The sequence below is a fragment of the Cheilinus undulatus genome, linkage group 18 (genome assembly GCF_018320785.1).
Source record: "Cheilinus undulatus linkage group 18, ASM1832078v1, whole genome shotgun sequence".
In the NCBI taxonomy this organism is placed as follows: domain Eukaryota; kingdom Metazoa; phylum Chordata; class Actinopteri; order Labriformes; family Labridae; genus Cheilinus; species Cheilinus undulatus.
Genome location: NC_054882.1, coordinates 38,527,042 through 38,542,347, shown reverse-complemented (window position 1 = coordinate 38,542,347; position 15,306 = coordinate 38,527,042). Strand labels below are relative to the sequence as shown.

Sequence of the window (15,306 nt, the reverse complement as noted above, 5' to 3'; positions counted from 1 at the left end):
TTTTCCCAGCAGCCTTGCTTGACCTGCCCTCTGACACACACAAACACACACCAAAGTGCACGAATTAAATCTCTCTTCTCTTGCGTTCTTCTTTGCGAGTTTCCCTCTCTCTCACTCTTCCTTACTCCTCCTCTCCTTCTTTATCTCTCCCTTGCAGACACCTGCTACAGTATGCATCACGCTAACTGATTGGCGCCTCTAAAAATGATTGCAATCATGTGCCAGCCGATGAACAGCGGGCTAAAAAGCGGAATGACCATTGATTTTCATTCTCATCAGCAGTGAATTATGGCGAGGCTTTGTGCACAGGAGCTACGACTGTAAGACAAAGGGGAACGGGCCGAGACTACAATCTGAGATGTGAACCAGTCAATAGTCTGAGCCGGGAGAAAATAAAAACACCCATATGGAAGAGAGATACTTGGAGAGAGTGGGAGATAAGAGAGCAGAGTAGAGCTTGATTCCAGCTCGTAATGGTGTGGAGAGTGTGGGTAGTTTCATTTTCAGTAGGACAACACGTCCATCTGTCCTCTCGTGTGTTTTCAGTGCTTACTGTTTCTAAATGGCTCCCATTTAGTTAAGGGATTTCTGATCTCATGATAAAACTGTCTCCAAGTTGTTTGTTTCTGTGTTTTAGGTGGGAATATGAAACACACAAGCCTCTGCCAAGGCTTAGAGACAACTCCTGAATGAAACAAAGGTACAACACACAGTCTAAACATCATACATTGTAAAAAGCATTTCCCTTCTTCCTGATTTCTTATTTGTTAGCGTTCAGATCATTAAAAAATGTTAATATTAGACAAAGATAGATTAGATTAGATTAGACAAAGATAACCTGAGTGGAAACAAAATGCAGGTTTTAAATGATGATGATTTCATTTATTAAGGGAAAAGCCATCTAAACCGAGCTGTCCCTATGTGAAAAAGTATTTGCCCCCAACCCTAATGACCGGTTGTGACACCCTTGGCAGCAACAACTGCCAGCCTGGCTGTGGAGGAAATTTGGCCCACTCTTGTTTGTAGAATTGTTTTAATTCAGCTACATTGGAGAGTTTTCAAGCATGAACCGCCTGTTTAAGGTCATGCAATGGGATCTCAATCAGATTTAAGTTTAGGCTTTGATTAGGCCACTCCAAAACCTTCATTTAGCTTTTTTGAAAGCCATTCAGAGGTGGACTTGCCTGTGTGTTTCAGATCATTGTCCTGCAGCATAACCCCAGTGCATTTGAGCTTGGGGTCAGGAACTGATGGCTAGGTGTTCTCCTGAAGGATTTTGTGGTAGACCTTAGCATTCATGGTTACATCAATTATGGTAAGTGGGTTAGGGTCCAGAAGCAGCAAAGCAGCCCCAGACCATCACACTACCACCACGTTTGACTGTTGGCATGATGTTCTTTTTTAAAAATTCTTTACTAGTTTTATGCCAGATTTAACAGGATGCACACCTTTCAAAAGGTTCAACTTATGTCTTGCCATTTCATGACTACTTTCCCAAAAGTCTTGAGGATATCATCAAGATGATTTTTGGCAAAAGTGAGACAAGACTTTGTGTCTTTTTTTGGTCAGCAGTGGTTTTAGCCTTGGAACTCTCCTATGGAGGCCATTTTTGCCCAGTCTTTAGAAATAGTTTAATCATGAACCTTAACCAGGGCATGTGAGGCCTACAGACCTTTAGATGTTGTTCGGGTTCTCCTGGGACCTCCTGGATAATCCATCAGTGCATTTTTGATGTAAAGACTGGCCACTCCTGATAAGGCTCACCACTGTTCCAAGTTTTCTCCATTTGTGGATAATGGCTCTCACCGTGGTTTGGTGGAGTCCCAAAGCCTTAGAAATGGCTTTGTAACCCTTTCCAAACTGGCATATGTCAATGACTTTGTTTCTTTCCTGTTCTTACATTTCTTTACATCATGGCATGATGCGTTGCTTTTTGCGATCTTTTAGGACACACTCACACAAGGCCATCTGTACCATGCCTGGGCACTCTTGAGCCTAAAGTCCAGAACGTTTGACCAGTGTAAGTGCATTCGTGCCGTGCTTGGGCAACAAAATTCATGTACTGACATGTCTACAGTCACCACTGTTCATGTGTTCTCTATGGAGTTTACTCCTCGGTAGCGGCTGCGTCACGTGTTTTGTTGCTCTGATTGGCCCATAAAGATGTGATGGACAGAACATTCATCCAATCTCCCCCCGAGTGTTTTTTCAAAGCCTCTGCCCTTTCCCAACCACTGTCTATGGGAGGTTTTCCAATCCATCTGGCGTCTCAGGTTACTTGAGATATGGAACCGTCTATCTGACATGTCACTGTCTATCACACTGTGGATACCTTGTTTGGGGGAGTAGGTGGAGCTACTTCTCTACTCTGTCCTTACATCACTCTAGCAAAACACACAATGCAGTCAGGCATTTCAACAGATAGTTGCAGTCAGCCATTTACTAGGTTTTAGCCTACTCTTGTTCACAAATATCAGGCATTGGCAGAATGATGTGGAGCATTTATTAATCTCCAGTGGTCTCCGGGCCAAGAGAAAAAAACCCTGACATTCTAGGAAAGTTACACCAAAAGAAGTGATGAAACACATTGTCATCGGCTAAACTGTCATGTTTAACACCATTATCAGCCCTATTTTTCATAAATGCTGCATTTCTATTCAAAAGCATTTATCAGGTATAATTTCATTTTGAATAAAACAATGACAATAAACAATATATCCCAGAGGAATTTTTTTCTCCCTATATTATTCAGCCCTATTATATACTACTGCACAATTGCACAAGGCCTGCTGGCATTTTAGTACTTTAGAATCACTTCAAAGCATTTCATTCATTCATGTTACCTGACACACTAGTGAGGCTACTACATTTATACACAGCATGGAATATATATTTCACATCCATCTGGGCGGCACCCCATTGATGGTGTACAGGGAAACTTTAAAAACATCTTGGAAGATGATTGGACCGGTGCTCTGTCTGGCATGTTCATAATGGGCCATGAGAGCAATAGACGTAGTAGGCATGTGCTACCACCAGAGGTAAACAGCCATCAGTGCATGGTTCTTCACTATCAGTTGAGCCAGTTGGTTAACCAAACTCTTGCTGTAGCCAGTCAGGAGAAGAGCAAAAGCATCTTTTCCACCAAGAAATGAGAGGGAGATCACACTGGGCACTCACTGGGAGTGAAGCAATCAGTGCAGTGCCTGGTGTGTGTGTGGCTGATTGCTCCTGATTGGGACCAGGTGTGGCAAGCTTACATATACTCTAGTGTTATAAAGCTTTGTGCTGACTCATTATCTCAACTCCAGAGATAAGGAGAGCATCTCTCCAGGTTTTCTGGGGATTTTCCTGAGTGTTCTGTGCATGTAAAGTGTGTTTACACATTTTGAGAATCTTATTTGGTCAAAGTTACCAGTCACTCTAGGACGGTAGTTTGTTTGTGCTGGAAGCCATTACCCAGCCTTTTTGTTTCACTCATAACACCGGTCTGTTGGCTGTTGCATTTTTTTAAAGAATTGTTTTCTCAGCCTCCCCTAGAGTTTAATTTTCCAGTCAACTGTATGGCAGCAGTGGTTTAGTTTGCCATTTTTGTCAGTTTTTTAAGATTGGAAGTTTTCTGGTTTTGGCATTTGCCATTTTGTTTTGTGCTTTCCCCTTTTCCCAATCAGTCATTCGCGTTTATCTTCATTGGATAATCTTAAGATACCCAGGTCTGCGAGTGCGTCCCATTTCCCACCTCCTGATAGTTCTGATCAAACTGCCTCTTTATCCACGCTAATCTCTTTACTAGCCGCCATTGTTTACAGGAATGCTGCTAATTGTTCTGGTCATTCTCTGGCCAGGAACTTCAGCTCAATCTCATATCAGTTGCCATCACCCTCCCTAAGTTTCCCTAGCCTTTCTTAAAGCCTTCTGCATTCCTAAAGCTTCTTTGGGGCTTTTCCACCATGACTTTTGACAATTCCAAACCAAGGTGTGCTAATTTCCTTCTTCATCATCAGCTCGGCCGTGCCAGGCTTTGCTGAGCTGTACCCAGAATGGCTGTCTGGAGCAAACTTTGCACTAATCTCTGAAATACCTGTCAGATAATAATAAAGAAGAAAATATTTAACTTTAAACATCGGCTAACTCTTGAACAAAACTATTTAGCGCCACCGCCTCAAAAATGGCATGTCAAACGGAAAGCTTGGTTGCTGAGGAAAAGCAAATCTCCTGCTGTGCCGAGTCAAACCAAGCAGAGCCAAGCTGCTAAGTTTAATGGAAAAGCTGCACCAGGTTGGCCTGGTTCTATAAAACACCTGACACTAGCCTGTTTATCTGTTCAAGCCTTTAGATCACACTTATATCTGAGATGTAGGCACGTATAGGTAGAAAGGCTGGGCAATTCATCTCAATTAGATTAAATCACAATATGGCCTGCTGCAATTTACAAATTGCAAAAGTTGCAATGATTCTTTAACTTGAAATGTATCAAAATACTAGTTTAATAAATTATATTTTTGCAGCGGTAGATATTTTATGCACATTATGCAAACTTTAAAGTCTCAAAATTTTTTATAATGGTTTACAAAAATCCTCCTTTTGGTGTTTTATGTATGTTTTCCTTAATCATTGAGGAACATAAAAATGATAATGCCCTTCAATAAAGCAAATTACATCAAATTTGCAATATGAGCAAAAATAATTAGTTAATTTTATCCTAAATTGATGAAGCTTAGTCTTAGTTCACAAAAGTCACACCCCAAGTTGCAATCAGCTGACAGCCAGCTTCACCTCCTCCACCCCAGCCACCTCCTTTATAGCATAAATCTTGTTGCACCCTCATATTCAGAAAAATGCTATGGATTAATTGCTTCTGAAAAATTTCATTGTTTTCAATACACATTGTCAAAAATGTGTGCATCTATATGGGGGTTTCTAGCCATGTGCTTCCTGGAAAGTCAAAGCAGCTGCTTGACTAACCCAGGGAGCATCTTTAGAGAAGAGCAAGCTCCGCCAAGTAAAACTGTAGTAAATCCATTTTGCAATAAAATGGTTAAATGTATGATGAGTTTCCTGGCAAAACGTAGACTGTAATATGAAATGATTCGTTGCTTGAGTTTGTTGAAAAATACATAGGGTGAGGAACCTAAGAATAATCGCATACTAAATCGCAATTAGATTATTTTTGCAAATCGTTGACCCCTAATGGGTAGCGGTGCCTAAGGGCTCACATTGTATACCAACCAGGCCCTGTGTGGTCCATTCATTCACCATACCCCTTGCTATTTTACACAGGAGAAAAACCATAATTGGACACTAGTGTTAATAAAAAGCATATCGACACTGTTCCCCAGCAACCCTTACCAGGCGGCGTTGCTGTGTGCGTTGTCGTCTAGGTGACAGAGCAGCTCCAGGGTCTGGGGGTTGTGGGCGGAGTCGTCAGGTGACTCATGACTTCCTGTTTCCCAATCAGAGGGCATCCGCCACACCGCTGCACAAGAAACCACCCTACTGTCACTGGCTGGAGGGAGGAAAAACAACACACAAGCACACACATGAAGCACGTGTGCAAACGCAGAGACATGGATACACTTTCCTCCAAATCCACATCACATAAGAGTTATTTTGGCACATCCACACCAGAGCCAGTGCTGCTAATTGGAAGCAGTGGAGTAAATGTAGAATTGATACAGTAATTGGACTAAAAGTTTGAGGCTGGAGGGCATAACCAATCAGAGAGAGAGAGAGAGAGAGAAAGAGAGAGAGAGAGCCTAATTTCCTTTTGGTGTAGTATTGACAGTGTGTGGGCAGGCGCCGGGCTATGAAACGCTGGCGTTCGGCCTATTTGTCAAATTAAAAAGCAACGCGGTGCGAGTCCACAGGCTCTTGAGTGGTTTTAGACAACCTTGCACTTGGAGTAAGTGGGCAAGCAATCATCTTGAACAAAAGGCTTTTCTTGCTCACATATTGGAAGTACCAGTGGGAGGCGGTATGGAAACGCCATAAGACTGTGTACATGTGTTGATTATGCTTGTGTATGTATATATTTTTGTGTGTCAGTGTGTGTTGTGCGCATCAGTGCGTGGTGGGCTGTCTGAGCTTCAGCCCAGTCCAGAGTGGCTGTCATCCTGTGAACTGAAGCATGTAGAGCTCAGCTGACAGAGAGCGAGAGACAGAGGGGGGGAGGGGGGGAGGGAGGGAGGGAGAGGGTGGGTGAGGGTTGTGTGTAACCCTGAAGGCCTACAGTGCTCTCTGCGTCCACCTCAGCATGCCCCGTCTCACATGGCTGTCTGCTCCAATGTAACACAAACACCATAACACTGCCTACAACAATCACCAACATCTCACATTACTAAACCCTTACCCTTAAAAAAACACTTTCTAAGCATCAACAAGTAAAGATTTAGTTTGTTTAACAAGGACTGTCAAACGATCAATGTTTTAATCACAATTAATCACTTCATTTAAAGCAGAGATGGGCAACTTTAGCTACTGACAGGGACACATCAATTTTATTCTCACTGCCAGAGGGTCAGTTTGTAACAAATTAGGGATACTCTTGATTTTATAATTATAATTACTTGTAATTTTGCAAATATATATAGTTTCATCATGCAAGTTGAAATAATAATGCTTAATTTAATAAGCCAAACACAGAATTTAAGCCAATTTCAACTACTTTTCAATCCAAAGGCAGGTCAAGATAAATATGTTTTCTACTTACATTCATAGTAAAAAAAAAATGCATTTACACCATGTTCCAAATTATTATCCACAACAGTGTTTCAGAGCATTTTGTAGGTTGTAAAGAACTGAAAATGGTCATTTGTTGAATTTGCAGCATTAGGAGGTCAAAAACATCTTAACAGGCCAAGTTCCATGTTGACATAGGAGCCCTTCTTTTATATCACCTTCACAATTTTTGCATCCATTGAACTTGTGAGTTTTTGGTGAGTTTCTGCTTGAATGTCTTTGCAAGACATCAGAATAGCCTCCCAGAGCTGCCTCCCACCCACATAGATCTTTAGCTTGAGGATGCTCCAAAGGTTCTCAATAGGGTTGAGGTCAGGGGAGGATGGGGCCACACCATGAGTTTCTCTCCTTTTATGCCCATAGCAGCCAATGAAACAGAGGGATTCTTTGCAGCATGAGACGGTGCATTGTCATGGATGAAGATAATTTTGCTACGGAAGGCACGGGTCTTTTTGTACCATGGAAGAAAGCAGTCAGTCAGAAACTCTATATACTTTGCCGAGGTCATTTTCACACCTTCAGGGACCCTAAAGGGGCCTACCAGCTCTAACCCCATGATTCCAGCCCAAAACATGACTCTGCCACCTCCTTGCTGATGTTGCAGCCTTGTTGGGACATGGTGGCCATCCACCAACCATTCACTACTCCTCCATCTGAACCATCCAGGGTTGCACGGCACTCATCAGTCAACAAGACTGTTTGAAAATGAGTCTTCATGTATTTCTGGGCCCACTGCAACCATTCCTGCTTGTAAGCATTAGTTAGGGGTGGCTGAATAGTAGGTTTATGCACGACTGCAAGCCTCTGGAGGATCCTACACCTTGAGGTTGGTGGGACTCCAGAGGCATTAGCAGCTTCAAATATCTGTTTGCTGCTTTGTAATGGCATTTTAGCAGCTGCTCGCTTAATCCCATGAATTTGTCTGGCAGAAACCTTCCTCATTATGTCTTTATCTGCACGAACCTGTCTGTGCTCTGAATCGGCCACAAATTTCTTCACAGTATGATGATCACGATTAAGTTTTCCTGAAATGTCTAATGTTTTCATACCTTGTCCAAGGCATTGCACTATTTGAGGCTTTTCAGCAGCAGAGAGATCCTTTTTCTTTCCTATATTGCTGAAATCCTTCTTAAGTAGTTTTCCTTTAATTGGGCTCACCTGCCAAACTAATGATCACAGGTGTCTGAGATTGATTTCAGTGATCCAAAGAGCCCTAAGACACAATACTATCATGAGTTCACCTGAAAAACAAAAAATTAAATGTTTATGACACTAAAACCCAATATGCATAATAATTTTGAACATGGTGTAATTATGTATAAAACATTTAGTCAGTTAAATCTCTAATTTCTTGTAGGGAAATATGCAGAAGTGTATGTACGAAATGGCTCACTGACGTCCAGTGCTCCTTAGTAAATGTGACAGCATTTACACTTTGAAGGATTTCCCATTAAGTTGCTTTCTCTGTGTTCGTAACCAAGTTAAATTTAACGCTGAAGCTACAAGATTTTCTCAAGAACCTCTTCTTTGTTGTGCTTTTACTCAGGGATTTGTCTTAAGCCAAGGGTACTTCCTTTACTGTACTCTATTAGCTGGGGAGAGAGAGCCAAACCTTCGTCCAATCTTAAGACCACAGATGAAAGGACAGCCTTAAATCATTTTCATCTTTCACCTCTGAATGCATGTACTAGACGACTCGGTCAGACCCTGAGACCACACACCTGCTGTCTGAAGTAAAGCTCTCACAGTGAGAATCCCAACACAAAAGATCTCATAGAAACTTGAAGGCCGAACAAACTGAAGGATGATCAAAATCCTCAGCTGGCTGTTCTGCACTGAAGTGAAAAATCTAAATACGTATGTTTGTGAAGCATAAAAGCATGTAAAATCCAGCTGGTGGTACTACCCGCTCTGCTCTCTCTCATTGGTTTTATTTCATTAAGGACTTAACCTGACATTTCTCGTCGTCTGCCAGTGCAGATATCATGCAGATCATGTGGTGTATGGCCGGCCTGAGTGATACATCTCACCTCTTCACTAATCCTCTTCTTTGACACCACCCTGATGGCAGCATAACAGGTATTAAGCATCTCAGAACTAGTCAAACTTCCTGCCAATAGTCTTATTTGTTTTTTGTAGGAGACTTAGAGGCATCAGTATCAATCTAAGTCTGTTTCCTAACATTTAAAAACTCCTTATATTGGCTCTAACCCAACTGCATTAGGCCCCCAGACGGAGAATAAAGCTGAAAGAAAAGAAGTTGGAAAATAAAGTAAATGCAAACCACAAAGAAAGACATAAAAACAGAAACAAATGGATAAAAAAATAAAGCAAGAAGAGAGTCATGCAGCCTAAAGAGAGACTGTTGATGGAGTTGGAGACAGACGGAAACAGTAGGACTCACTTTTGTTATAGCAGGTGGTGAGCACAGCCTTATCTGCAGGACTGGCGCCAATGTGCCATATCTCCCCAGCTTGGTGCAGAAGGACATTCTTATTAATGATGTTATTCTCATCATCAAAGTCAATGATGTGGATCTGGAAGCAAAGCAGAGACACAGAGAGAGGAGATGTGTTGAGGATGAAGCTGGAGTTAAAACACTGCGTGCACCTCCCTCCCCACACACACCAGCCGCAGTTCAAAGCTCCTCCACTCCTCTGATTCCCTTTAGAAAAAGAAGAAGAAGGTTCCTCTTTCTAATATGACAGTAAACGTAATTTCAAGGCAGGCATCTCTTTGGTTCTTTTATTCGCTGTCAACTTCATACAGCTGAGGACGTTTCATCTTGATTTAGCCTTTAAAGCGACGATTAAGACACTTTTAGAAGAAATGTTGGATTCATGGGAGTTCTCATTTGACATGTTGAAGGAGTCAAAGGAAAAAGCAAAACAAAAAGGAAATCGATAAAAGCTCATTCCATCTTTTTTTTAAAGACAAATGGCTTGGCTAAATGTGGCTGTGGATGAGGTGCATTATCCAAGAGAGCTTTTTTGTTGAAGGGATTTAATTGTGCAGTTTTTTAAAATGACATCTTTTTGTTTTGCAAACCTTTGGCAGCAGATTATTAAACCATAGCTAAGTGTACTGTAATTTCACATGTCTAAATGCACTCTGCAAATTGTTAATTAACTAAGTATGGCACAAATGAGAGGGGCAGCACAATCATAGAAAGCTTTTCTTTCTAGCAGTTTCATAAAAATATAAATTTTTCTCCACCCAGGAATTGGTTGGGGCTCCTTTTGTATAAATGACTGCATCTATGTGACAAAGTAGGGAGCCAATCAGTCTGTGGCATTGCTGTGTTGTTATGAAGCCCAGGTTGCTCTGATAGCCTTCTTTTCATCTGTACTGTTGAATTTGGTGTTTCTCATCTTCCTCTTGACATTTCCCCAGATATTCTCCATGAGGTTCAGGTCAGGCCAGTTTGCTGGCCAATGAAACACAGTAACACCATAGTCAGCAAACCAGTTTCTGGAAGTTTTGGCTTCGCTGTGGGAAGGTGTCAAGTACTGCTGGAAAAGGAAATCAGTATCTAAAGCTTCTCAGCAGATGGAAGCATGAAGGGCTCTCCAATCTCCTGGTAGACAGCTGACAGCGTTGACTATGGACTTGATAAAGCCCAGTGGACCAACATCCACCAACAACATGGCACCTCAAACCATCACTGACTGTGAAAACTGGAAGCACTGAACTTCAAGCACTTGGACTACTGCAAAGCAAGTGTCCCACTGAGTTTGCATCTTTCCTGATGGAGATCATCTGGAGAATGGGGCGCTCGGAGACTGAAAGGACGGAGGCAGCACGACACTTGCGGCCAGGTTGGGAAGAGGCAGAGATGGCAGAGATGGCAGAGATGGCGAGGCAAACGAGCTGGGCTGCAGGTTAGGCTAAGAGCAGCCCCACACAAACCTGCTGTACCAAATATCTTTCTCACAAATACCCGCTCCCTAACCAACAAGATGGACAACATAAGGCTGTGGATTTCTAACCACCACTTGAATGACTGTGTCTTGATAATAACAAGAGACCTGGCTGCATGAAAACTTTCTGGACCTAGCCGTGGAGTTAGCAGGCCGCAGACACAAAGCGAACCAAACACTCGACTTCGGTAAGACTAGAGGGGGTCGTTGGCTCTCTCCCCTCCCTCCCCTTAAAGACATCTACCAGAGTCGTCTCCAGAATCCTGATGGACCCCTCGCACCCTGGACACTGACTGTTCAGCATCACACACACAAACCTGCCACCTGCCCCCTCGCTTGGAACGGACGACGGAGTGCGGATTTCTAACCACCGCTTGGACGACTGTGTTTGCTGCTATGGAGGAGACTGCTAAACAAAATTTCATTGCATTTCTACCAGGGCTGTCCCGATCCCCATCGTATGTATTGGATCGGAGCTGATATAAGAATTTCTAATTGATCGGAGATCTGCAATTTATTCAGATCAGCCCAGCCAATCATTTACATTAGCTGTTGTAGACAGAGCACAATTTACGACAGGCCATAGACGCACCAGTAGCGATAGCAACATTGGCATTCCTGTGTTTAAAATGTGAAAAGAGTTTTAAGAGTGAAAACAGTCCAGTGGGCACTTGTAGCAACTGTAACACGACCGTCTCACAAGGTGGTAGCAAACATGACGCGGAATATGGTATGTAACATAATATCTATGGACTTGAGAATTTCTGTTGTCTTGCCCTGTACAACCAGCAGTGTTAATCACACATCACAGAACTATATAGTACACAGATGTACATAATCCATTGTCATTAGATGCCTTGTCACCTCTATTTTACCCCATGATTGATCTGCTGAAATTTGAGGTCTAATTTTCCTTTCGGGTAAGAAGGAGAACGAACTGGGTCTTAGCATATATTCATCACTAACTGAACGCTACTGTAATAGCCTAGCTTCATCTTGTGGTCTTATTAACGTACAGCTACGGCTCCAAACATTTGTTATACACATATTCCATCCACTGAGGATTTGTACTGACCACAGTGAACATCATTAAGATATAACTATTAGAACGACCGCACTTTTCAGCTGTACTCCCATATGACCAGATTGTGCTTTCTGCCACTCAGCAGCTCGAACTGCAGAGGCTCAAGGTCACTGTGGCATCACACACATAGCCTCTATAGGGCATCTTTATTCCAGTTTTCTGGATCAAAACACTGATAAACCCTGCTGCTACTACAAGATGCTATTTTTCATCAGATTACAGAACCTTGTGGGAGCAAGGCAGTAGTCATTAACTGGAGCTACAGCGGCTACTAGTGGTAGGCGGCTGCTTGACAGTAAAGACACTTTTCACAATGATAACAATCTAAAACTTGTAAATCTGGAGTCCCCTTGCTCTTTATTATGAACAGTCTCATAATATCTCGTTGTTTTCTGAGAAACATGGAGTTCTACTGGCTGGTCATCAATGAGACGAATGAAAGCACAACTTTTAAAAAGAAATCCAAGGAACACTGCAAAGATTAGAGTGATGGGTGAATTATAATGTGAAGAATATGTTGAAACAGTCCTTTAGTCTGTGGTCTCCCACATTTTAAAATTCATTAAAACTTGAAAATTCTCTAGTGCAGTGGTTCTCAACGTTGGGGTCGGGACCCCCATGAGGGTCGCAATACACTGAGAGGGGGTCTCCAGATGCCCTAAAAAATACTCAGAATGTTTTTAAAATTACACTGTTGCCACTCAGCACAAATTTGCCAAATTTTAACCTTTTTATCACTTTTTCACCCCATTTTTGCCACTTAAAACCCATTTTTATCCATTTTTAACCCTTTCCACTACTTTTTTTTTCTGCCTGTTTTTGCCATGTATAAACAAATTCTTACCACTTCACATCTAACATTGCCTTTGTTGACCCATTATTGCCTCTATTAACCACTTTTTTCCATATATTATGCCCAATTTTGCCCATTTAAACCACATTTCACTATTGGATATGCTCATTTTTGCCAGTTCAACCCATTTCTGCCTATTTTTCTGTCTCAGTTAACCCATTTGTGACTATTTATATCAATTTTCATTTTTCATTTCACCAAAATTTCAAACCATTTTTGCCAGTTCAAAGCCGTTTCAGCTACTTTTTACTCCCATTTTACCACTATCTATGAGGTTCTTGCCACTTAAACCCATTGTTGCAAATTTTTGCTTATTTTTTGCCACTTCTAGCCCATATCTGTTACTTTTAAAATTCAATTTCACCACCTTTGCCACCATTTTTTCCCATTATCAACCTATTTTAGCCATTTTTAACCCATTTAATTCTGGTTTTGACAAAAGAGATTTACTTTTTAAGAAGGCTTGGTTTATTGATGAGAGTGGTTATTATTCAGGTTAAATAGAAGAAATGGATACCACAGCTTAACTATACAATGGACCATGATTTTGCTGACCTACTTGGTCCCCCAGTCTGGCTGGGCCCCAGAAAGCTCCCCCTTTTATCCCCCCTATGGGTGGGCTAGTCTGCACAGGACTATTCTTGATTGTGCATGGCTGTGTTCAACCATCTTCAGGTACAGTGGGGGTCCCCGGTTTCTGGCATCTTTATTTTTGGGGTAACGTGCTGAAAAGGTTGAGAACCCCTGCTCTAGCATGCAGCCAGCCTTAAAAGAGGCGGGAAATCCTTCACGTCACGGCCTTGGCTGCACTTGAAAATATGATCTTCTGTCTAACTCTGTGGCTCATAAGTTCCACAAACAAGCTAAACTTTATCCATAAGATGTTAATGGGGCTCACTCTTACCGAGCTCTTTTTATAAGATGGAAATCCATTCTGAGGGCCCACGATTGAATGCAGTTCAGGGCCCTCAATACAGTAAAACAGTGAGGGTCTCAAGGTTTGATCAGACAATTAATGGCGGTTTCCCCCATAAGAGAGACACTTACAACACCTTGGGGGCCCATTAATGGGGTTGCACTGGACAATAACTCCTGCGAGGCACTTGTACTCCCGTTCGCTGCACTACTTTTACGGGCTAAACAAGAGGAGGAAAGGAGGAGGGCCATCGGAGCAGCAGCATCCTTCAGTCTCCTCAAAGTCAGCTAGGCAGCTATTAACCTTGAGTTGGACTGCAGCAAGAAAAAAATTATTAGGCAAAGTTATAATTTTATGGTGGTGTGGGAGCGGTACAAATAAATTCATGCTGGCGGGACAGGGTAATTGGAGGGCCTAGTAATAGGGTCCCCCTGAATGAACCCAGGTGTGAGGGGAGAGAAGTTCCAGCCTTCCTCCCCCAGGTGATTTATCCCTGGTTCTTCAGGCCTGGGGAGTGACTCATAGCCCTCAGCCACATGGGCAGCCGGCCCAGCACATTTAATTATGTGCCGATGGAGGGAGGAACTGAAGCAAGGAGGAGGAGAGGGAGATTGGGAAGAAGGGGTGAGAGAGGGATAAAGCCGAGCTGGCTCGTGGCCCCCACTTCAGGGGCCTCTCCACTAAAGCTCTTTAGCCGCACGGATGACAGTAAGCGGGGCGGAGGAGTAGTGAGCGGGTGAGAGGTGCCAAGCTCGGGCGCTTTATCTCGTTAGCAGCCTTAAATGCCATGCCGACGCGCCCTCCGATTTGTCATTCTAGCTATTGGTCTCTGAGGGATTTGAGAGGTGCTCTGCGAGTTAAAAGAGACATTTCCACCCTGCATTATGCTTAATGGGAGGTGGAGAGGCCAGCAGACTTATGGATACAGCACCAGCTATCAGGGCTGAAATGCCAATTGAAAAAACATTTTTCACACGGCAAGTTCTGACGTAGAGGAACGGATGTAGGCTGGCGAAGTTATGCAGAGTGGAAAAGACAATGAGCTTCATGAATAAAATGGACTGGATGACCGAATCTGAGATTGAAACGCAGGGTCATCTCAAAAACCATGAACTCAAAGATGAATGATGATCCCTGTTGGAATGAAAGCCCTCAATGCTCTTTGACTTTACATCAGAAAACAAAGGTCACACTAGAGTCTATTTTTACATTCTAATAGCATGGCAGAAAATCTTGCTGCTTTTCTAAGTACACAATTATTAAACATTCATTCATACCAAGAAAATCCTGAAGATTTCTCTGTGCCACAGTAACGCAGCTTTCTCCAAACAGTGCCGTGAAAAGTAGTTGCCCACTTCCAGATTTCTTTCTCTTTTTTTGGCATATTTGTCTCACTTAAATGTTTCAGATCATCAAACAAATGTTAAAATTAGACAAAACAAATCCCAGAAAATACAAATTAGAAGATGATGAAGGGAGAAACTGATCCAAACCTAGCTAGCCCTAAATCAGTGATACTCAACGTGAGGCTCTGGAGGCTCTTTTATGATTATTTGTGGCTCTTTCATGTCTTCATTTGAAATACTATTCCCATTTTTGCAACTTCTTTTGGCACTTTTATCTTGCTTTTGCAATTTTTTTACCCCTTTTGCTGCCTTTTTTGCCGCTTGTCGCCCATTTAAACTGCCTTTTGCAATTAAATACCACCTATTTCCTATTTTGCCACTCTTTGATGCATTTAGCCCATTTTCCTACCTTTTTGCTGATTTTTTGCACATTTCAGTCACTTTTCACT

At 42.4% G+C, this 15,306-nt stretch overlaps 1 protein-coding gene across 1 annotated transcript in view; it reads right to left on the bottom strand.

Annotated features, from left to right (window-relative positions):
• Positions 1–15,306, bottom strand: part of eipr1 (EARP complex and GARP complex interacting protein 1) — a 120,975-nt gene that overhangs the window by 102,503 nt on the left and 3,166 nt on the right. The window contains exons 3-4 of the mRNA XM_041811910.1: positions 9,143–9,275; positions 5,350–5,506 (exon numbers count right to left, since the gene is read on the bottom strand). Coding sequence (XP_041667844.1) covers positions 5,350–5,506; positions 9,143–9,275 — 290 coding nt within the window. The remainder of the gene's footprint in view (positions 1–5,349; positions 5,507–9,142; positions 9,276–15,306) is intronic.